Source organism: Tamandua tetradactyla, chromosome 2 (genome assembly GCF_023851605.1).
Source record: "Tamandua tetradactyla isolate mTamTet1 chromosome 2, mTamTet1.pri, whole genome shotgun sequence".
Lineage (NCBI taxonomy): Eukaryota > Metazoa > Chordata > Mammalia > Pilosa > Myrmecophagidae > Tamandua > Tamandua tetradactyla.
This window is the reverse complement of record NC_135328.1, coordinates 150,571,556-150,594,328: the sequence shown is the minus strand read 5'-3', so window position 1 is coordinate 150,594,328 and position 22,773 is coordinate 150,571,556. Positions and strand designations below refer to the sequence as shown.

Sequence of the window (22,773 nt, the reverse complement as noted above, 5' to 3'; positions counted from 1 at the left end):
TCTATAAACCACAGTAATCAGAGCACATGAATTTAAACTACATTAGCCCAATTAATTTTAATATATTATTTACTTTATATCTCGGTTTTTGCCTCTATACCTGGATAAAGGTACTGGTCATGTGTTACACCACAGAGCATGTTTCACAATAGTTGTCTGTGGTGACATTTTAACTTGCAGATTAGTAAGTTTTAAAAACGCTTTTGTGAGAGATCAGAAAGAAGGTATGTCTTAATCAAATCCTAAACAAAGACCTGCCCTGCTAGAGCCTTCAGCCAATATTCTCTATTACATAAATTAGTCTTACAGACTATACAGGACATGGAGTTGACTACATCTAGAAATAAGAGATGTAATTCTTTAAACGACATTATAATCCCAAGTCTTTTGTGATAGCCTTTAAAAAATTCAGCGATTTGCACTCATTTAAAATATTTTCTAAAAAAAAAAAGAAATAGTTTTTAAAGAACATAGATCTAAGTGATTCATGTTACAATGGTCTTATAAGACTTTATAACTAAAATTAAATAGTTTTAAAATTAAATTACTTCATTCATTCCCCTTTTTAGCTCATGAGTTATTTTCTGTGACCAAAAAGGCTTCAGATGGATTTTGGTTGTTAGATGCTGCATTTGTATATGTTATTTTTATATATTTTACATATTACTTTTTCAAGTTGAGTTTCTATATTTAGGACACAGCATCATTTTTTTCCCTTTTTTTTTTTGCCATGAGAAAGGAGCAAGCTGTTTTTACTCCTGGTATCTCTCAAGTATGAACAGCTAGTACACTAGAATTGCTTTTTTTTTCCTATAAAATAATGTTAATGGCAGGGGGCCATTCTATGCAGGGAAGGGGATGGCAAACTTTTTCTGCACAGGGTCAGATAGTAAATATATTAGGCTTTGTGGGTCATTGGTCTCTGTTGGAACTACTTAACTTTGCCCTTGTATCATGAAAGCAAGCACAGACCATACATAAATGAATTGAGTAGGGCTATGTTCCAATAAAAATTTATTTACAAAACAGGCAGAGAACCAGATTTGGCCTATAGGCCATAGTTTGCCAACCCTTGACACAGGACTTCAATTCTCAGGTCTGAATTTAATAGTCTTGATCTTTCTAGTACCTTTGCTAAACTATTTTAATAATTCATCCACAAATCACTCCAGATTTAGTTTCTTCTTCATTAAAACTGTCCTTTGAGCCCTAATTCTTTTTCCTTATTTTAAGAAAAAAATAACTCTTTAAAAAAAAAGGTTTTAAGAAAACAATTTAGCTCTCTCCCATGTGGAGTACCAATGTACTGATATAATTAAAAAATGAACATGTATTACTTTAATAGTTTAAAGAAGTCATTTTTATTTTTGCTTTTAATCCCTAAATAAACCACCAGTATTCCTGTAGGTATTGGTAGCAGGTCAAAACGTTGTTAGACTAGATTTGCTTTTCCCTGAGACTAACACAGGCAATCCATAACGAGAGCCACTTTTATCTCTGGGACTCAGGAGGCTATGCTAACGAAAGGGGCTGGAAAGGCAGAGAGCGGAGGCAAATCGAGATACTCTGGAATAGTGAGTGCGTTTCGCGTGATCCCAGCACCTCAGGGACTAGTTGGTCTTTCTGTGCCATTCCAGGCCTGAGAGAGACCAGGGCAGCCCCCTGTGGCCTTATTTCCATTGCTGGAGACGTCTATCCTGGGCTTTTGGACAATGGAGCTACACAGTTCTGTGGAATATGAGGACATATTTTACCAGAATGACAGTCTATAAACAAAGGAGAGGGAGGACAAGAAGTCTCTAAGGACATGGAACCCAGAGGCAAAAAACCGTGGCTGACAATCCCACACCACCCTTGGCGCAGGTCTCAAGTTTCTATTATAAACCCAGCGGTTTTTCCTAAAATTTATAGCTTTAGTCAAACTCACATCTTACCAAATGGATGAAGATTAAAAAGTGCAATTGGGGATTAAAAATAAACGATAAGCACTCTCCTGGTTTGAAACTGATATGTATCCCAGAAAAGCCATGGTCTTTTTCCTAATCCAATCTTGTGTGGCAGACCTACTGTTGAGGGTGGGACCCTTAGATTAAGTGGTTTCCATGGAGATGAATCTATGCCCATTCAATATGGTTCTTAATCTGTTTACTGGAGTCCTTTAAGGAGGGGATCATTTTGGAAAAAGCCCAGAGTTGACAGAGGCATTTGGAGATGCAGAAAGAAAACACCCCCAGGGAAGCTGTTTGAAACAAGAAGCCAAAAGACTAGCAGATACTAGCCATGAGCCTTCCCAGCTGACAGAAGTGTTCTAGACAGCATCGGTCTTTCTTGAGTCAAGGTATCTTTTTCTGGATGTCTTAGTTTGGACATTTTTATATTCTTAGAATCGTAAACTTGTAACTTAACAAATCCTCTTTATAAAAGCCAACCCATTTCAGGTATATTGTGTTCTGGCAGCTTTAGCAAACTAAAACAAGCACTTTCTACATGTGCAAAAAGATGAATTTTCTACAGAATATAAAACCACAAACAACTGGAATTATTTAAACTGTCTTGGTGTTTTAAAAGAAGATTTTTTAACTGACTTTGTTAGAGTCAATTTTTCTGCTAGTTAACCAGGTTTGGGAAGTGAGGTTAATCAAAGCATTCCAGAGTGACAGGTCCTCAGTTCCCTGGATTCCTTTCTAGTTAGGAGGCAGCATGGCATCCTAACATGATAAAAGCTGCAAAACCGAGACTGCACCACACACACACACACACACACACACACACACACACACACACACACACACCACTCACGCCCAGTGCACCGCTTCCAGTGCTCCTGCCCGACAGTCAGCAGTTCCTTCACACCGTCGTCCATGGCTTTGGTAAATCTACCAACAGCGTCACACTTCTGCTCTCTGTGGGTGAAAAAAAAGCCCATCATTGACACACGAAGGCAGATCCTTGATCTGCTACCAAATATCTGAGCAAGTACTATGTGTAATAGGAGAAAAACCAATGTGGTGGTGGGGGTTCAGTTCAAATGGGTTATCAAAGGTAACTTTTCTTGTATTATAATAACTACCTTTTGACAACATTTGCCTTAATTGCAGATTTCATTAAAAAATTTTTTTTTATTGTGAAATATAACATATACACAAAAAAGCAACAAATTTCCAAGTACATTTTAACAAGCAGTTATACAATGGAGTTTTTTTTTTCTTTTTACATGGGCAGGCTCTGGGAATCCAACCTGGGTCTCCGGCATGACAGGCAAGAATTCTGCCACTGTGCCACCACTGTACCACCCACAATAGATTTTAAAGTTTGATATGGGTTACAGTTTCACGATTTTTCATTTTTTCTTCTAGCTACTCCAAGCCACGGGAGACCAAAAGAACTATCAATATATTGATTCAGCAGTCATATTCATTAAATGCAGATATTTTTAAGAAAGACTTAAAAATCCATCATTTAAACACATCTACAATGGGTGGAGTCTTAGAGTCAATGAAAGATTGTACATTTTCCCCTTTTTAACACACATTGTAGTGTACTATGCACATTTTAAAAAAATATTTTTATTGACAAAACAACATGCAAATGTGGACACTTTGAGTCAATGGCTCGCAGTGCCTTCATATAGTTGTGTATTCATCACCATGATCATCTTCTTGGGCATTGGCATCACTCCAGATGGGGGGATGTATAGAGGAGAGAAGAAACTTGTGCATGCTGTGCCCCTTGCCCCTCCCTCTCATTGACCACTGGTGGTTCCATCTATCCAATTTATTTTAACCTTTATTCACCCATTATTTTTAAATTTTTTTATCCATTTTTTTTTGCTCATCTGTCCATATCCTAGATGGCAGGTACACCAGACATGGGGATTTTGTGGTCACAAAGCCACACTGTAGAAGCTGTATCATTGTACAATCATCTTCGACGAGCAGGGCTGCTGAAGCACGGCTCTGCAGTTTTAGGGTGACCTCTTGTGCTGGTTTGAAAGGATGCATGTACCCTAGAAAAGCCATGTTTTAATCTTAATCCCATTTTGTAAAGGCAGCTGTTTCTTCTAAGCCCTATTCAGTACTGTATGTTTGAAAAACTGTAATCACATCATCTTCCTGGAGATGACTAATTAAGAGTGGTTGTTAAACTGGATTAGGTGGAGACCTGCCTCCACCCATTCGGGTAGGTCTTGATTAGTTTACTGGAATCCTATAAAAGAGCAAAGATTTTGGAGAAAGAGGCGATTTGGAGAGAGCAGAGAACACCATGAGGCACCATGAGGCACCATGAGGCAGAGAGTTCACCAGTGAGCGAGTTTTGGAGATAAAGAAGGAAAACACCTCCCAGGGAGCTGGAGAGGAAGCTAGCAGATGACGCTGTGTTCACCATGTGCCCTTCCAGCTGAGAAAGAAAGCCTGACTCTGTTCACCATATGTCTTTCCACTTCAGAGAGAAACCCTGAACTTCATCGGCCTTCTTAAACCAAGGTATCTTTCCATGGATGCCTTAGATTGGACATTTTTATAGACTCATTTTAATTGGGACAATTTAATGGCACTAGAACTGTAAACTAGCAACTTATTAAACTCCCCTTTTTAAAAGCTGTTCTGTTTCTGGTATAGTGCATTGCGGCAGCTAGCAAACTAGAGCACCTCTCAACTCTGTTTGAAGTCTCTCAGCCACTGACGCTTTGTTTTTTTCTCATTTCTCTCTTCCCCCTTTTGGTCAGGAGGGTTTTTTCTGTTCCTCGATGCTGGGTCCTGTCTTGTGCCGGGTTTATCCCCATGTTATAAGGGAGATTTGCACTCCTGGGAGTCATGTCCCCCATAGGGGGGAAGATAGGCACACTTTTCCATACTTCACTTTTTTCACTTAATTATCTTGGGGGGATCCATCAGTGCATAAAGAGCTGCTTTACTCTTTTTAACCTCCACATATATTCACTTGTGTTATCCTAATTTATAAAATCCTTTCCATATTGTTGGGACATATTATGTGGTTATTTCTTAGAGCGTTATTATTTATCATTGCCAAAAATGATAAATGCTGTGGGAAGGGTGGGAGAAAAGTGCTATGGGGCATCGAAATGGAACAAAACATCTGCGTGGAGGATTTAAAGTCTTCATGGGGGATGAGACTCTGACATGAGACAGGTCAAACTGCATTGGATAGGTAAGGAGAAAGCATTCACCATCTGCCATTGGAAGAGTGGGATTTCAACAGGCAGATTTTAAACAATTCATGAGAAATGTCAGCTCAAAGCCTATTCAATGACCGTGGAAGGTTAATGCCCATCTCACTGCCCTGAGACAGCACTGGAAATAGTGCCTTACTCCCTTTCTTTCTTCATCAGGTTGACATAATGACACCTGGAAACAGATCTGCAAGAGGAGATACTGAAGGTCTAACTATTTGATGACAATTCAGGTTACACTGAGAAATTTGTTGTGGGTTCCTAAGGAGAAGTGAAAGCTTGAGTACTGAAGACTGCAGGCCAGAATTAAAGAAAACTGTTAATAGGAGAAGAGTACAATCAAAGAAGCTCCAGGCTTAAGAGAACTCCATCTATTCTGCTCTGAGTCCAAACTCAGAAGTGCCAGGATTATAAAATAGCACCCTACCACCAGCCTGAATGGAGGCTGGGTAATTCCTTAATTCAGCTCCCTCTTTCCTACTACAGTCCTCTTTGGGTAGTGATAACAATGGCTGATATTGCTTACTATGTGCAATGTTCTAAGCCCTTTACTTACACTAACTCAGTTAAATCTTTGTAACAATCCATGAACTATGCACTATTATTATTCCTACTTTATAGATGAAAAAACTATAAAGACTTAGGTTACGTAACCTGCCAAAGGTCACTGAGGCAATAAGTAGTGAAATGGAGATTCAGACTGCAGGCAGACCAAACTCTGGAGTTCTTGTTCTTAACTAGGACTCCACCTAGAACTCCAAACTGCCTCCCTACGTCTCCTTTCTATACTAGACTACAAACCCCTTTGAGAACACAGACCATGCTATTCATCTTTGGGTGAACCCTCCTCCTCCACCCAGCTAAGGAACATATATATTAATTAGAACACACACAATGTCAAGACCTGTCCAGCATCTTTCAGCTGGATTATTCCATCTGGTATACTCGAGCACCCATCCATTGCCTGAGCCACACTCTGGTCAGAAAGTTTCTCTAGAACACCAGGTTGATCATATTTCTCACTGCTTTAGATCATTTCAAGGTTTACTGCTTTAGATCATTTAGATCATTTCAAGGTTTACCACTGTCTTCAGGTTCTTTGGTACGGCCTGTAAAGTTCTATTAGATTTGTCCCTGCTTATCTGCTTCAGTCTCATTAACCGATACCTTCTGCCCCACTATAACCTAGACGAGTGCCAAGCAACAGAGCTGTAAATATGTTACTTCAAATTTTTCTAGTAGCCAAATTTTAAAAAGTGAAAAGAAACAGGTGAAATTAATTAAATATATTTTGTCTAACCCAATATCTCCAAAATGGCATTTCAACACATAATTTTAAAAATTATCTATAAACTATAACTTTTACGATGTGACCGTGTGATTGTGAAAACCTTGTGTCTGATGTTCTTTTTATCCAGGGGATGGACAGAGAGAAACAAAAATAAGGACAATAAATAAATAAATAATAGGGGGTTGATAAAAGGGAAAAAAAATTGGGCAGACTGCAATACTAATCGTCAATGAGAAGGAGGGGTAGGGGTATAGGATGTACGACTTTTTTCTTTTTTCTTATTTTACTTTTCTAGACAGATGCAGATGTTCTAAAAATGATCATGGTGATGAATACGCAACTATGTGATGATACTGTGAGCCACTGATTGTATACTTAGGATGATGTGTGTAGACATCTCAATGAAAAATATTTTTAAAATTAAAAAATAGAAAATAAAAAAAATCCAACCTTTATATTTTGCTTTGCCTCCCCCTCATTTCTTGGTGAATTTCTACTAAAGTTACTCCGATGCAAATAAAATCACCATTTCTTGAATATCTTAGTGAAATTCTAAACACTGGCATTCAGATCATGGCTATAAAACAACTATATTATTCCTAATGCTAGTTGTTCATTCATTCCAATAAGAATTTTACTGGATCTTAGAAAACCATTTTTTAAGGATGTAAGGAAAATTTACGAACATGAGAAGTTCATTACAATATATAGTTAAATGAAAAAAGCAAAACAGAATGTATACTATGGGGTTATTTTTGTTATATATGTATAGAGGAGAGTCTAGAAGACTATATCTTAATGTATTAACAATGATTTTATCTCTGAGTGATTGGAGGATTTTATTTTCCTCCTGTCTATATTTTTGGTAATAGATTAAGCAATGATTTTATGGTAAGAAAGAAGCATCTTTAAAAAAGGGGCCAAGACGGCGGATTACCGAGGTGTGGGATTTAGTTTGTCCTCCAGAGCAGCTAATAAACAGCCAGGTACACTACAGAACAACTGCTGGGGCCACATCAGTGACCGGACACACAGCATACCCCAGTCTGGACCAGTGGGACCAGCTGCAAGCCCATCTAGAACTGCGAGTTCCCCAAGCCGCGGCAGATAGCGCACCTCCCCCACAGGTTGCTTCCCAGAGGGGAAAGGAAAGAGAGTTTACCAGCAGCAGGGGCTGTGCACAACGAAATTCCAATTGCAGAATTAATTAACAAATTCTGACTACTAAAAATAGGCCTCCAGCTCAGCTGAACCTCAAGTAAAAGCAGAGGTTGCTGGTTTTTGCCCCAGAACAGAGAGACAAGGTTGATGGGGAAAAAAAAACAGGTTTTTTTGGATTTGAAAAGTCTGGGCCCCTGAAGGAAAGGAGGTGGCACATAGGACTGGAAAATACACAGAGCATCTTACCAACTTAAAGTTTTGATTGGCAAACCTGAGGAACAGGGGTCATGCTCAGAAAAAGATTTTTCTCTTTCATTTTGATGGCTGTCTTTCTATGGCTTGAATGCACTTTGGATACAGCTGCAAGGCTTCTCGGTTCCACTGCCCCAGGCAAAGGCAGAATTAAGCTTGTTTGAGTGTTTGTCAGAAACCTGTGCCTTCTCCAGGAGAGGGGTGGGGCCCAGCACAAGCGGAATCCCTCCTCAAGGAAATAAGACCCCAGGGTCTGGAAAACTGAAGAAATTAAAGCCAGGCTACATCCTCTCCTCTGTCTCCACCACGCCCCCAGCAGGGAGAGTCTGCTGAAGTTAAAGGTACCGCATCACCTTATGCTGGCGGGACCGGTAGGCTGACAAAAGCCACATACTGGGCAGGATAGAAAAACGGACATCCCAGAAACTTCACAGGAAAGCTTTCAATCTGCTAGATCTCACCCTCAGCAAAAACTGAGGCAGGTGACAGGAGGCCAGTTTGGCCTGGGAAAATCTGGCTGGGATCTATAATACCTAAGTAGACCCTCCTAAGGGGGAAAAAAGGCACCATACATAAAGGCAGAGCAAGAAACAAGAAAACAAGAACTGAAAAATTCATCTCTGTTAAACAAAACCGAAGCTAGAGGTCCAGAATAAGCTGGACTGAATGTCAAAGAACAGACAGACAACAAAGTCATCCAGCAAGAAAATCCCAAGTAAAAAAAATGAAAACATTCTCCAGAATAAACTAATTAACATAATTAAATGCCTAGATGCCAGCAAAAAATAACTAATCTTACTAGGAAAACTGAAGACATGGTCCAGTCAAAGGAACAAATCAACAATTCAAATGAGATGGAAGAGTTGAAACAATTAATTCAGAATGTTCAAATAGACATGGTAAACCTCATCAAAAAACAAATCAATGAATTGAAGGAGGATATAAAGAAGGCAAGCAATGAACAAAAAGAAGAAATCTAAAGTCTGGAACAACAAATCACAGAACTTATGGGAATGAAAGACACAGCAGAAGAGATGAAAAAAACAATGGAAACCTACAATGTCTGATTTCAAGAGGCAGAGGATAGGATTAGTGAACTGGAGGACAGGACATTTGAAATCTGACAAGCAAAAGAAAATATAGGGAAAAGAATGGAAAAATATGAGCAGGGACTCAGGGAAATGAATGACAACATGAAGCGCATGAATGTACGTGTTGTGGGTGTCCCAGAAGGAGAAAAGAAGGTAAAAGGAGGAGAGAAAAACCAATGGAGGAAATTATCCCTGAAAATTTCCCAACTCTTACGGAAGACTAAAAATTACAGATCCAAGAAGTACAGCATACCCCAAACAGAATAGATCCAAACAGATGTACTCCAAGACACTTACTAATCAGAATGTCAGAGGTCAAAGTGAAAGAGAATCTTGAAAGCACCAAGAGAAAAGCAATTTATCACATATAAGGGAAGTCCAATAAGACTATGCATAGATTTCTCAGCAGAAACCATGGAGGCAAGAAGACAGTGGGATGATAAATTTAAGACACTAAAAGAGAAAAACTGCCAACCAAGAATTCTATACCCAGCAAAACTGTCCTTCAAAAATGAGGGGGAAATTAAAATATTTGCAGTCAAAACTTCACTGAGAGAATCTGTGACCAAGAGAACAGTTCTGCAAGAAATACTAAAGGGAGCACTAAAGACAGATAAGAAAAGACAGGAGAGAGAGGTGTGGAGAAGAGTATAGACATGAAGACTATCAACAAAGGTAAAAAGAAGAAAAATGAGTCGTGACATTTAAAATCCAAAAGGCAAAATGGTATAAGAAAGTACTGCCCATATAGTAATAACACTAAATGTTAATGGATTAAATTCCTGAATCAAAGGACACAGACTGGCAGAATAGATTAAAAAACAGGACCCATCTATATGCTGTCTATAGGAAACGCATCTTAGACCCAAGGATAAACACAGGTTGAAAATGAGAGGTTGGGAAAAGATATTCCATGCAAATAACAATAAGAAAAGAGCAGGAGTAGCTATACTAATATCCGACAAATTAGACTTCAAATGTAAAACAGTTAAAAGAGACAAAGAAGGACACTATGTATTAATAAAAGGAACAATTCAACAAGAAGAGACATAACAATCATAAGTATTTATGCATGGAGCCAGAATGCTCCAAAACACAAGAGGCAAATACTGAAAAGAGAAATAGACACATCTACCATAATAGTTGGAGACTTCAATTCCCCACTCTCATCAATGGACAGAACATCTACATGGAAGATCAATAAAGAAACAGAGAATTTGATAATACAATAAATGAGCTAGTCTTAAAAGACATTTATAGAACATTACATCCCACAAAATCAGGATACACCTTTTTCTCAAGTGCTTATGGATTATTCTCTAGGACAGACCATATGCTTGGTCACAAAGCAAGTCTCAATAAATTTAAAAAGATTGAAAGCATACAAAACACTTCCTCAGATCATAAGGGAATGAAGCTGGAAATCAAAAATAGGCAGAGTGCCAGAATTCACAAATATATGGAGGCTCAACAACATACTCTTTTTTTTTTTAATACCAAAAAAAAAAAACCCAAACAAACACAAACATTCCTATTTTGATCATTCCATTCTATATATATAATCAGTAATTCACAATATCATCACATAGTTCAACAACACACTCTTAAACAACCAGTGAGTCAAGGAAGAAATTATAAGAGAAATCAGTAAGATTGATGGACCACTAGTAAGGCTGAGAAAAAGAACAGGAGAGAGGATGCAAATAAATAAAATCAGAAATGGAAGAGGAGACATAACCACTGACCCCACAGAAAAAGGAAGTAATGAGAGGACACTATGAACAACTTCCTGCTAATAAACTCGACAATGTAGATGAAACAGACAACTTCCTAGAAAGGCATGAACAACTAATTTGACTTGAGAAGAAATAGACAACTTCAACACACCAGTCACAAGTAAAGAAACTGAATCAGTTATTAAGCAGCTCCCCCAAAAGAAAAGTCCAGGACCAGATGGCTTCACACGTGAATTCTACCAAACATTCCAGAAAGAATTAGTACCAATCCTGCTCAAACTCTTCAAAAAAACTGAAGAGGGAAAGCCACCTAATTCATTCTACGAAGCCAACATCACCCTGATACCAAAGCCAGACAGAGATATTACAGAAAACTACAGACTAATCTCTCTAATGAATACAGGTGCAAAAATCCTCAACAAAATTCTAGCGACTCGAATCCAGCAGCACATTAAAAAAATAATACACCATGACCAAGCAGGATTCATGCCAGGTATGCAAGGAAGGTTCAACATAAGAAAATCAATTAACGTAATACGCCATATCAACAAATCAAAGCAGAAAAACCACATGATCATTTCGATTGATACAGAAAAGGCATCTGACAAAATTCAACATGCTTTCCTGTTGAAAACACTTCAAAGGATGGGAATACAAGTGAACTTCCTTAAAATGATAAAGGGAATACATGAAAAACCCACAGCTAACATCATCAACGGGGAAAAACTGAAAACTTTCCCCCCAAGATCAAGAACAAGACAAGGATGTCCACTATCACCACTGTTATTCAAAATTGTGTTGGAAGTTCTAGCCAGAGCAATTAGACAAGAAAAAGAAATACAAGGCATCAAAATTGAAAAGGAAGAAGTAAAACTCTGTTTGCAGATGATGTGATACCATATGTCGAAAGCCCTGAAAAATCCACAGCAAGACTACCAGAGCTTATAAACGAGTACAGCAAAGTGGCAGGTTACAAGATCAATACTCGAAAATCTATAGTGTTTCTATACACTAGCAATAAACAATCTGAGGGGGAAATCAAGAAAACAATTTCATTTATAATTGCACCCAAAAGAATAAAATATTTAGGAATAAACTCAACTAAAGATACAAAAGACCTATACAAAGAAAACTACAAAAAATTGTCAAAAGAAATCACAGAACACCTAAATAAATGGAAGGGCATACCGTGTTCATGGATTGGAAGACTAAATAGAATTAAGATGTCAATTTTACCTAAACTGATTTACAGATTCAATGCTATACCAATTAAAATCCCAAAAACTTACTTTTCAGAAACAGAAAAACCAATAACCAAACTCATCTGGAGAGGCAGGGAGCCACGAACAGCTAAAAATATCCTGAGAAAGAAAAATGAAGTTGGGGGCCTCATGCTACCTGACTTTAAGGCATATTATGAAGCTACAGTGGTCAAAACAGCATGGTACTGGCATAAAGATAAGATATACTGACCAATGGAATCGAACAGAGTGTTCAGATAAAGACCTTTTCATCTATGGACAACTGATCTTTGATAAGGCAGTGAAGCCAACTCACAGGGGGACAGAACAGTCTCTTCAATAAATGGTGCCTAGAGAACTGGATATCCAGATGCAAAAGAATGAAAGAGGATCCATATCTCACACCCTATACAAAAATTAACTCAAAATGGATCAAAGACCTAAACATTAGATCTAAGACCATAAAACTGTTAGAAGAAAATGCAAGGAAATATCTTATCAATCTTATAATAGGAGGCAGTTTCCTAGATCTTACACTGAAAGCATGAGCATTGAAGAAAGAAAGAAAGAAGTGGGAACTCCTCAAAATTAAGCACTTTTGCGCATCTAAGATCTTTGTCAAGAAAGTAAAAAGCCAGCCTACACAACGGGAGGCAAAATTTGGAAATGATATATCAGATAAAGGTCCAGTATCCAGAATATATAAAGAGATTGCTCAACTCAACAACAAAAAGACAGACAACTCAATTACAAAATGGGCAAAAGACATAAACAGACACTTCTCAGAAAGTAAATACAAATGGCCAAAAGTCACATGAAAAGATGCTCAACTTCCCTGGCTATTAGGGAAATGAAAATCAAAACCACAATGAGATATCATCTCACACCCACCAGAATGGCCATTATCAATAAAACAGAAAATGACAAGTGCTGGAGAGGATGTGAAGAAAGAGGCACACTTATCCACTGCTGGTGGGAATGTCAAATGGTACAACCGCTGTGGAAGGCAGTTTGGCGGTTCCTCAGGAAGCTAAGTACAAAACTGCCATATGATTCAGGATATCATTCCTAGGTATATACTCAGAGGACATGAGGGCAAGAACACAAATGAACATTTGCACACCAATGTTTATAGCAACATTAGTTACAATTGCCAAACAACAGAAACAGCCCAAATGTCCATCAACAGATGAGTGGTTAAACAAGCTATGGTATATACATACGATGGAATGTTATACAGCTGTAAGACAGAATAAAGTGATGAAGTATGTAACAACATGGATGGACCTTAAGGACATTATGCTGAGTGAGACTGGCCAGAAACAAAAGGACAAATCCTGTATGGTCTCACTGATATGAACTAATATTAATGAATGAACTTGGAGAATTTCAGTTAAGAACAGAGGTCACGGGCAGGCCACGGTGGCTGAGCAGGCAAGAATGCTTGCCTGCCGTGCCAGAGGACCCGGGTTCGATTCCTGGTGCCTGCCCATGTGAAAAAAAAAAAGAACAGAGGTCATCCTGAGATAGAAATAGGGTAGATACTGGGTAATTGGGACTGAAGGGATACAGATTGTGCAACGGGACTGAGTGTAAAAATTCAGAAATGGATAGCACAATAGTACCTAACCATAATTCAATAATGTTAGAACACTGAATCAAGCTGAACATGAGAATGATAGAGAGGAGGCCTGGGGGTACAAATGAAATCAGAAGGAAAGATAGACGATAAAGACTGAGATGCTAGAATCTAGGAATGCCTAGAGTACATAATGATAGGACTAAATGTACAAATTTAAAAATGTTTTGCATGAGGCAGAACAAAGGAATGTCAATAATGCAGGGTGTTGAAAATAGATGGTAATTCACATTTTAAAACTTTAACTTATGCGTGAGACTAAAGCAAAAAATGCTTATTTGGTACAAAATTTCTATCTTGACTAGTGTATTCCCTAATATAACTTACGTGGGCAGCTAATTGAACACCATAAGTACATGGAACCTCAAATAGGGCATGAGATTATGTAGGTTTGAAAAAGTGATGCCTTGATAAATCCCAGAGCGATCTGAACAGTGAATAGGGAAGTATTTGCAGAACCCCCTAGGTGGAATGGTGAGAAAGGGGGAAAATTCAACTTCCCCAAGTGGAGAATTCTTGATATTCTCACAAGCAGTGGGGACAACCAAAGCAATAGGCTGAGCTCCCAATCTTGGGGTTTGTTCATATGAAACTTAACCCCACAAAGGATAGGCTAAGCCTACTTAAAACTAGGCCTAAGAGCACCCCCAAGAGAACCTTTTTTGTTGCTCAGATATGACCTCTCTCTCTCAGCCAACACAACAAGCAAACTCACCACCCTCCCCCTGTCTGTGTGGGACATGATTCCCAGGGGTGTGGACCTTCCTGGCAATGTGAGACAGAAATCCTAGAATGAGCTGGGACTTGGCATCAAGGGATTGAGAAAACCTTCTCGACCAAAGGGGGAAGAGAGAAATGAGACAAAGTACAATGGCTGAGAGATTTCAAACAGAGTTGAGAGGTTATCCTGGACGTTATTCTTATGCATTAAACAGATATCACCTTTTTAGTTAAGGCATAACAGAGAGGCTGGAGGGAATTGCCTGAAAATGTAGAGTTGTGTTCCAATAACCATGTTCCTTGAAGATGACTGTATAATGATACAGCTTTTGCAATGTGACTGTATGATTGTGAAAACCTTGTGTCTGATGCTTCTTTTATCTACCTTATGGACAGATGAGTAAAATATATGGATTATAAATACATAAATAAAAAGGGGAACAAATGTTAAAATAAATTTAGTAGACTGAAATGCTAGTGATCAGTTAAAGGGAGGGGTAAAGGGTATGGTATGTATGAATTTTTTTTGTTTTCTTTTTGGATTTGATGTAAAGGTTCTAAGAAATGATCATGATGATGAATATACAACTATGATTAAAAAAAGAATGTTCATATTGTATTATTGTACGTTGACTGGTTTTATTAATAAAAATTAAAAAAACAAAACAAAACATGATTTCTGGGCAGACCACGGTGGCTCAGCAGGCAGAGGTCTTGCCTGTCATGCTAGAGACCCAGGTTCAATTCCCGGTGACTGCCCATGCAAAAAAAAAAAAAAAAAACATGTTTTCTTACTAATCCTTGTATGGAAAAAGAATTACTCCAAATTTTCAATTGAGCCTACGTTTAAAAAACGAGTAAAAGATTAAAAACAGATTTTTAAATATAGAGAAAGAAGGTTAGAGATTGCTTCCTTCAAGACAATATTCAAAGAGTTTTTTGCACTGATGAATATTATGTGGGTGGTAGCTGGCTCTATGCCACTTTGTTTCTTCATTCTTTATTGGAAATGACCACTAAACACTGTGTCAAAAATGAAATCACTGACTTCAAGGTTAAAAAGGAAAGCAGATTTTAATCTAATATATGATTAGAAAAAATATTCATGTACAAATGATATTTTCCTTGTCATATGACTATAAACCTCTACTTATTTCACAAACTAGTCTGACAACTGTGGCCCTACTAATTAGGATCTGTAATCAAAAGAGGCAGATAAGCTTGATAACGGAAAGGTTTGGCAATAACTCTTACATTTCTATTAAGTCCAAGTCAGGTGCCTCTGGCTCCATGGTAGAAAATATCATAACTCCCACAAGTTCATCTTTTTCAGCCTTCCTCTTTCCAGTTTTCCACTCCTGTGAAAAGGAACAATTTAATGATAAAGTGGAGAGGAAAGTTAAAATAAACTTTCAAGATTCCCTAACACAACTGGCTCACTCATCAGTGAAGAGTTCCATGCCATCTCCCTGTGCACCATGAGCCAAATGCCTATAAACCTCAAATATAATCTCAGCACGTGAACATCTTCACTGCACAGAATGGTTCTTATGAGGACAAGTCTTTTGACAGGTGATGTGAGTCAGCCACTTTTCCAAATGGCGACCAATTTAAACACATACCATAAACTCTGTGTGTATCAAATTTTAGGTTAACCATTGTCTAAAAAAGGTTAAAGCTTTTCTAAACTACAAGATGGGAACCAATATTTTTTTTAAACTTATAGCATACATACACATACATATAGAAAACTGCACAAAGCAAAAATATACAGTGCGATAAATTCTCACAAAGTAAAATATCTATGTAATCATCACTTATACTAAGAAAGAAAAACAGCAAACATTCCAGAAACCCCTTCCCCACCATGTGCCTTTCCTAATCACTCTCCTTTCACTTCCCAACAAAGGTGACAATTATCCTTTCTTTTATGTTTATCATTCTGTGTTTCTTTAGAATTTGACCACCTAAGTGTATACCCCATAACTACCTTTTTGCTAGTTCTTTAAGTAGAAAAGAATACTTCAGTACTGATTCTTTGTATCCGGCTTCTTTTGCTCAACCTCTACTGATGAGATACCTCTGTGCTGTGTATAGCTATAGTTCATTGATTTCCATTGCTGCCTAATATTTTATTTATGAATATCCCCAGTTTATTTACCCATTCTACTGGTAGGCACCCCACCTTGCACCGAGTTTGGACTAACGCATATCTCACAGTGGGCATGTTCAGGTGTCTGTGTTAGGTATACACCTAGGAAGGGAACTGTTAGGTCATGAGTGCATTCACAAACATTTTCCTAATTGGTCTTAACCAATTTTCAATCCCACTAGCAGTATAAGAGTGTCTCAACAAGATTACCTCACCACAATGACACTTGTTATAGCCAGTCTTTCTAATTTTAGCCATTCTGGTGAGTGACTGGTATTTCATCGTGGTTTTAGTTCGCATTTTCTTGATTACTAATGAGATTAGGTACCTGACTGGTAACTGATTGTGGTTTTAATTTGCATCTCCTTGATTACTAATGAGATTAAGTATCTTTTCATAATACATTTGTTGATGATTCAGATGCCATCTTTTCTGAAGTACATGATCAAATCTCCTGACAATTTTTCTACTAAGTTGATTAACTTTCTTATTGATTTGTATGGATTTGCATATATTCTAAAATCTAGTCCTTTTTATGGTTCTATTTCATCGTAAATATCTTTGACTCTGTTGTTTGCTTTTCATTTTTAATGGCTTCTTCTGATAACAAAAATTCTTAATTTTTCTAAATTGAATAAGCCCTATTAAAAATACTCTAGGTAACCAGCACTCTAGGCAAACTTAGAGGTAGATTCCATGTAGTTTCTCTAACCACAAAGTAAAGAAACTGATTTTCATACAGAACTCACTCAAAGAACTTAGCTTCACTACTATAGTAATATGACATACTGTAACTGAGTATCACAGAAAAAGTAGTGCTTTTTAGAGCAGTCTGTAAGGCTAGACCTATGATATATACAAATTCACAGAGAAATGCTGAAGCACCTCAATGTTTCCTAATTTTCTAGATGATTAGATACACACACATAGAATATATTCAAATGAGGCTGTGAATTCTAGAAATAGGGAACGACTGAAGGCCCTAATAATTATACTAAGAGTATATTTATGTCTATAAACATATTCAGAACCCTAAAATTTAAACTCGTGTTCGTCAATGTCATTTTAATAATGAAGTTTAGCAAATAAATCTCTGTTTGAAAGTTCTAACAAGGTATACAATATCTTACTAATTGATTAAAACTGAAAATAACTTCATGACTTTTTTTCAGGATCATAATATATTAGCTATTGGTTTCTGAGCTAACTCATGCTTTTTATTTTTTAGATTATTATCTAAAATATGAAATATTTATTACGAGAGAAGAGAAATTATAGAGGAAATACTTTCAGAGAACAAAATGATGCAATAATGAATACAGTAAAAGCTTACTGGGAGAGAAAATTATTTCCAAAGCACAAAGTAATGAAAGCACAAGAAGCTTGTATTTTTTAAAGATGTTAATAAGGAACAGGTGGTCACTGACAGAACAACTGTCCACAGTGTGAGCAGAGAGAGACCAGCATTTTCTTTGGACTCAAAACTATAGTTACAGAAAAACTAGCTGGCTCTGAGAAGAATGGTTCATCTCTGCATCTACTTTTCCTTTCATTATGCTATTATATTGAAGGTCCACATGTGACTTCCCTTACTTCACCCTGATAGTATTTTGCATAGTTGGGATAGATCCTATTTTTCAAAGCATCTAGGAAAAAATCCTCACTCTATCATATTCTTTAACCCCTGCCCATCCTAGGCCATCCATTACCAGTGATGGGAATCCATTCTAGCAGATTGTTCTTTCCCACATCAGGACTAAATTTTCTATGGTTACAATTTAGGTTTCTGGCTTCTGATCATTTTTGAAGGAAATGAGAAATGACCAACATAGCTTTAATTAATTTCAGACATAAATGCAATGTGAGTGCAACAACTCTCAATGTCCCCTAAGGCCATCATAACGAAATGTGCTACCTTTTCATCACGGAAACTGAGGAACTGCTGGAAAAGCTCACTTTCTGAGATGACCGGATGCCGACACATCCTTGTCAGCCATGCCTGAAGTCTCTCCATGCGCATTTTGATAAATTCTTCTTCAAAGCGACCTGTAAGAGACAAACCAAGAGTGATATACAATTCTGTCTAAAATGAATTAATATCTCTCCAACTGAAAAGCCACCTATATTTCTACAGGCTACTCAGTAAAAGCTTAGTAAAAGCTAAACCAAAGTGATTTTCACTAACTTAAAAACAAGTAACAAATTTAACAGTCAAAGGCCTACACTACAGGAAAGATTATAATAGAGCTGTTTTTAAACTAAAAAAAAAATCATGTCTGTCTGCCTGTCTGTATTTATTTTGTAGGGGCATGGGAGAGGAATTGAAAGCATAGTCTTTAAAAATTCCAATTTAAAACATTAACAGAACAATATTTGGAAACAACATATCAGATAAAGGTCTAGTATCTAGAATTTATAAAGAGATTGTTCAACTCAACAACAAAAAGACAGCCAATCCAATTACAAAATGGGAAAAAGACTTGAACGGACACTTCTCAGAAGAGGAAAAACAAATGGCCAAAAGGCACATGAAGAGATGCTCAATGTCCCTGGCCATTAGAGAAATGCAAATCAAAACCACAATGAGATATCTTCTCACACCCACCAGAATGGCCATTATCAACAAAACAGAAAATGACAAGTGCTGGAGAGGATGTGGAGAATGAGGCACACTTATTTGCTGTTGGTGGGAATGTCAAATGGTGCAACTGCTATGGAAGGCAGTTTGGCGGTTCCTCAAAAAGCTGAATATAGAATTGCCATATGACCCAGCAATACCATTGCTAGGTATCTACTCAGAGGACTTAAGGGCAAAGACACAAACGGACATTTGCACACCAATGTTTACAGCAGCATTATTTACAATTGCAAAGAGATGGAAACAGCCAAAATGTCTATCAACAGATGAGTGGCTAAACAAACTGTGGTATATACATACAATGGAATATTATGCAGCTTTAAGACAGAATAAACTTATGAAGTATGTAACAACATGGATGGACTTTGAGAACATTATGCTGAGTGAGACCAGCCAAAAACTGAAAGACAAATACTGTATGGTCTCACTGATATGAACTGACATTAGTGAATAAACTTGGAATATTCCATTGGTAACAGAGATCATCAGGAGATAGAAATAGGGTAAGATATTGGGTAAGTGGAGCTGAAGGGATACAGACTGTGCAACAGGACTGGATACAAAAACTCGGAAATGGACAGCACAATACTACCTAACTGTAATATAATTATGTTAAAACACTGAATGAAGCTGCATGTGAGAATGATAGAGGGAGGAGGGTTGGGGACATAAATGAAATCAGAAAGAAAGATAGATGTTAAAGATTGAGATGGTATAATCTAGGAATGCCTAGAGTGTATAACAATAGTGAAATGTACAATGTACAAATTTTAAAAATGTTTTTGCATGAGAAAGAATAAAGGAATGTCATTATTGCAAGGTGCTGAAAATAGATGGTAATTAATATTTTAAAATGTCACCTTACGTGTGAGACTAAAGCAAAAAATGTTTGTTACAAAATTTATATTTTGACTAGAGCATTTCCGAATATAACTTATGTAGATAGTTTGATTGAATGTCATAAGTACTTGGAATCTTAGGTAGGACATGAGATTTTGTTGGTTTGTCCAGAGTGATGCCCCGAAGAATCCCAGAGTGATTTGATGAGTGAGTGGGAAAGTATTTGCAAGCCCCCTTTGGGGAATGGTGAGAATGGGGAGAAATTCAACTTCCCCTAGTTGAATTCTTGATATTCTCACAAGCAGTGTAGACAACCAAAGCTACAGGCTGAGCCCCCAGTCTTGGGGTTTGTTCATATGAAACTTAACCCCACAAAGGATAGATCAAGTCTACTTAAAATTTAGGCCTAAGAGTCGCCCCCAAGAGAGTCTTTTTTGTTGCTCAGATGTGGCTTCTCCCTCCAGCCAACATGAGCAGTCTCACCACCCTGCCCCTCTCTACATGGGACATGACTCCCAGGGGTGTGGACCTTCCTGGCAACGTGGGACAGAGATCCTGGAATGAGCTGAGACTCAGCATCAAGGGACTGAGAAAAACCCTAGAATGAGCTGAAAATTAACATCAAGGTATTGAGAGAACCTTCTCGACCAAAAGGGGGAAGAGTGAAATGAGACTAAGTGTCAATGGCTGAGAGATTCCAAACAGAGTTGAGAGGTTACCCTGGAGGTTATTTTTACGCATTATTAGATATCACCTTGTTGTTCAAGATGTAGTGGAGAGGCTGGAGGGAACTGCCTGAAAATGTAGAGCTGTGTTCCAGTAGCCATGTTTCTTGATGATGAATAAACAATGATTTAGCTTTCACAATGTGACTCTATGAATGTGAAAACCTTGTGTCTGATGCTCCTTTTAGATACCATAGCAACAAAAGAGTAGAACATATGGAATAAAAAGAAATAATAGGGGGAACAAATGTTAAAATAAATTTAGTTTGAAATGCTAGTGGCAAATGAAAGTGAGGGGTAAGGGGTATGGTATGTATAACTTTTTTTCTCTATTATCGTTTTCTTTCTTTTTCTGTTGTCTTTTTATTTCTTTTTCTAAATCAATGCAAATGTTCTAAGAAATGATGAATATGCAACTATGTGATGAGATTAAGAATTTCAAAAAATTGAGGAAAAAGGAACTTTACCTAAACTCATCTTATGAAGCTAATACCATTTTATTTATTTATTTAACATGGGCAGGCACTGTGAATCGAACCCAGGTCTGTAGTATGGCAGGCGAAAACTCTGCCACTGAGCCACCATCGCCCACCCCTAATACCATTTTAATACCAAAACCAGGTAAAGATGCTATAAGAAATGAAAACTACAGCCCAATCTCCCTAATGAACATAAGGTGCAAAAATTCTCAATAAAAATTCTCAATAAAATATTACCAAATCGAATCCAACAACATGAAATGAATTATACACCACAACCAAGTGGGGTTTATACCAGGAATGCAAGGATGGGTCAACATAAGAGAATCCATTAATGTAACACGGCACATTAACAAACAAAACAGAAAAAGAAAAATCGCATGGTCATCTCAATTGATGCTGAAAAAGCATCTGACAAAATTCAACATCCTTTTTTGATAAAAACACTCCAAAAGATAGGAATCAAAGGTAACTACCTCAATATGATAAAGGGAATATATGAAAAACCGATAGTCAGCATTGTACTCAAAGGAGAGAGACTGAAAGCTTTCCCTCTAAGATCAGGAACAAGACAAGGATGCCCACTGCTACCACTATTATTCAACATTGTGCTAGATGTTCTAGCTAGAGCAATCAAGTAGGACAAAAACATAAAAGGAATCCAAACTGGAAAGGAAGAAGTAAAATTCTAATTATTAGCAGATGATATGATACTATACTTGGAAGATCCTGAGAAATCTACAGCAAAGTTACTTGAGCTAATAAACAAATTCAGCAAGGTGGTGGGATATAAAATTAATGTGCAAAAATCAGTAACATTTTTCTATAAACAAGCAATGACTTAGCTGAGGAGCCAGTTAAGGAAAAAATTCCATTCAAAATAGCAACTAAAAGAATCAAGTACTTAGGAATGAACTTAATAGGGACTAAAACACTTGAACACAGAAAATGACATGACATTGCTAAAGAAATCAAAGGAGATCTAAACAGGTGGAAAAACATTGCCTGCTCATGAATAGGAAGGCTAAATATAGTTAAGACGTCAATTCTTCCCAAACTGATCTAAAGATCCAACACAGTACCAATCAAAATTCCAACAACCTACTTTGAAGATTTGGAAAAGCTAATTACCAAATTCATCTGGAAGGGAAAGAGACCCCAAATAACTAAAAGCATCCTAAAAAAGAAGAATGAAGTGGGAGGATTAACACTTCCTGACTTTAAAACCTAGTATAAAGCAACAGTGGTCAAAACAGCATGCTATTGGCACTATATTAAGAAGATAATAAAAAAGTATTGGCAAAGTCCCCTGAGGGATGGGAGAAAGAATATGGAACTATTAAACCTTACCATCAAGGAATCTCCTGATACTGTGTCAAACCTTAGGGACACCCAATAGGCCATGCCCTCAATCATAAGGCCTACTCTTACGAAGCTTATGTAGGTAGTGGAGCAGCTTAGACCACCTATAGGGATGCCTAAGAGTTAGTTCTGGAGGACCTCTTCTGTTGCTCAGATGTGGCCTCACTCTCTCTAAGCCCAATTCTGCAAGTGAAATTATTTCCTCCCCCTCTATGCGGGACATGACATCCAGGGGTGAAAGTTTCCCTGGCAACA

At 37.5% G+C, this 22,773-nt stretch overlaps 1 protein-coding gene across 2 annotated transcripts in view; it reads right to left on the bottom strand.

The window, feature by feature from the left end:
• SNX9 (sorting nexin 9) overlaps positions 1-22,773 on the bottom strand; it is a 149,094-nt gene that overhangs the window by 19,113 nt on the left and 107,208 nt on the right. For both annotated transcript variants that reach the window (XM_077149350.1, XM_077149351.1), the window contains 3 exons: positions 18,390-18,520; positions 15,577-15,680; positions 2,800-2,903 (listed from right to left, as the gene is read on the bottom strand). In XM_077149350.1, coding sequence (XP_077005465.1) covers positions 2,800-2,903; positions 15,577-15,680; positions 18,390-18,520 — 339 coding nt within the window. The remainder of the gene's footprint in view (positions 1-2,799; positions 2,904-15,576; positions 15,681-18,389; positions 18,521-22,773) is intronic.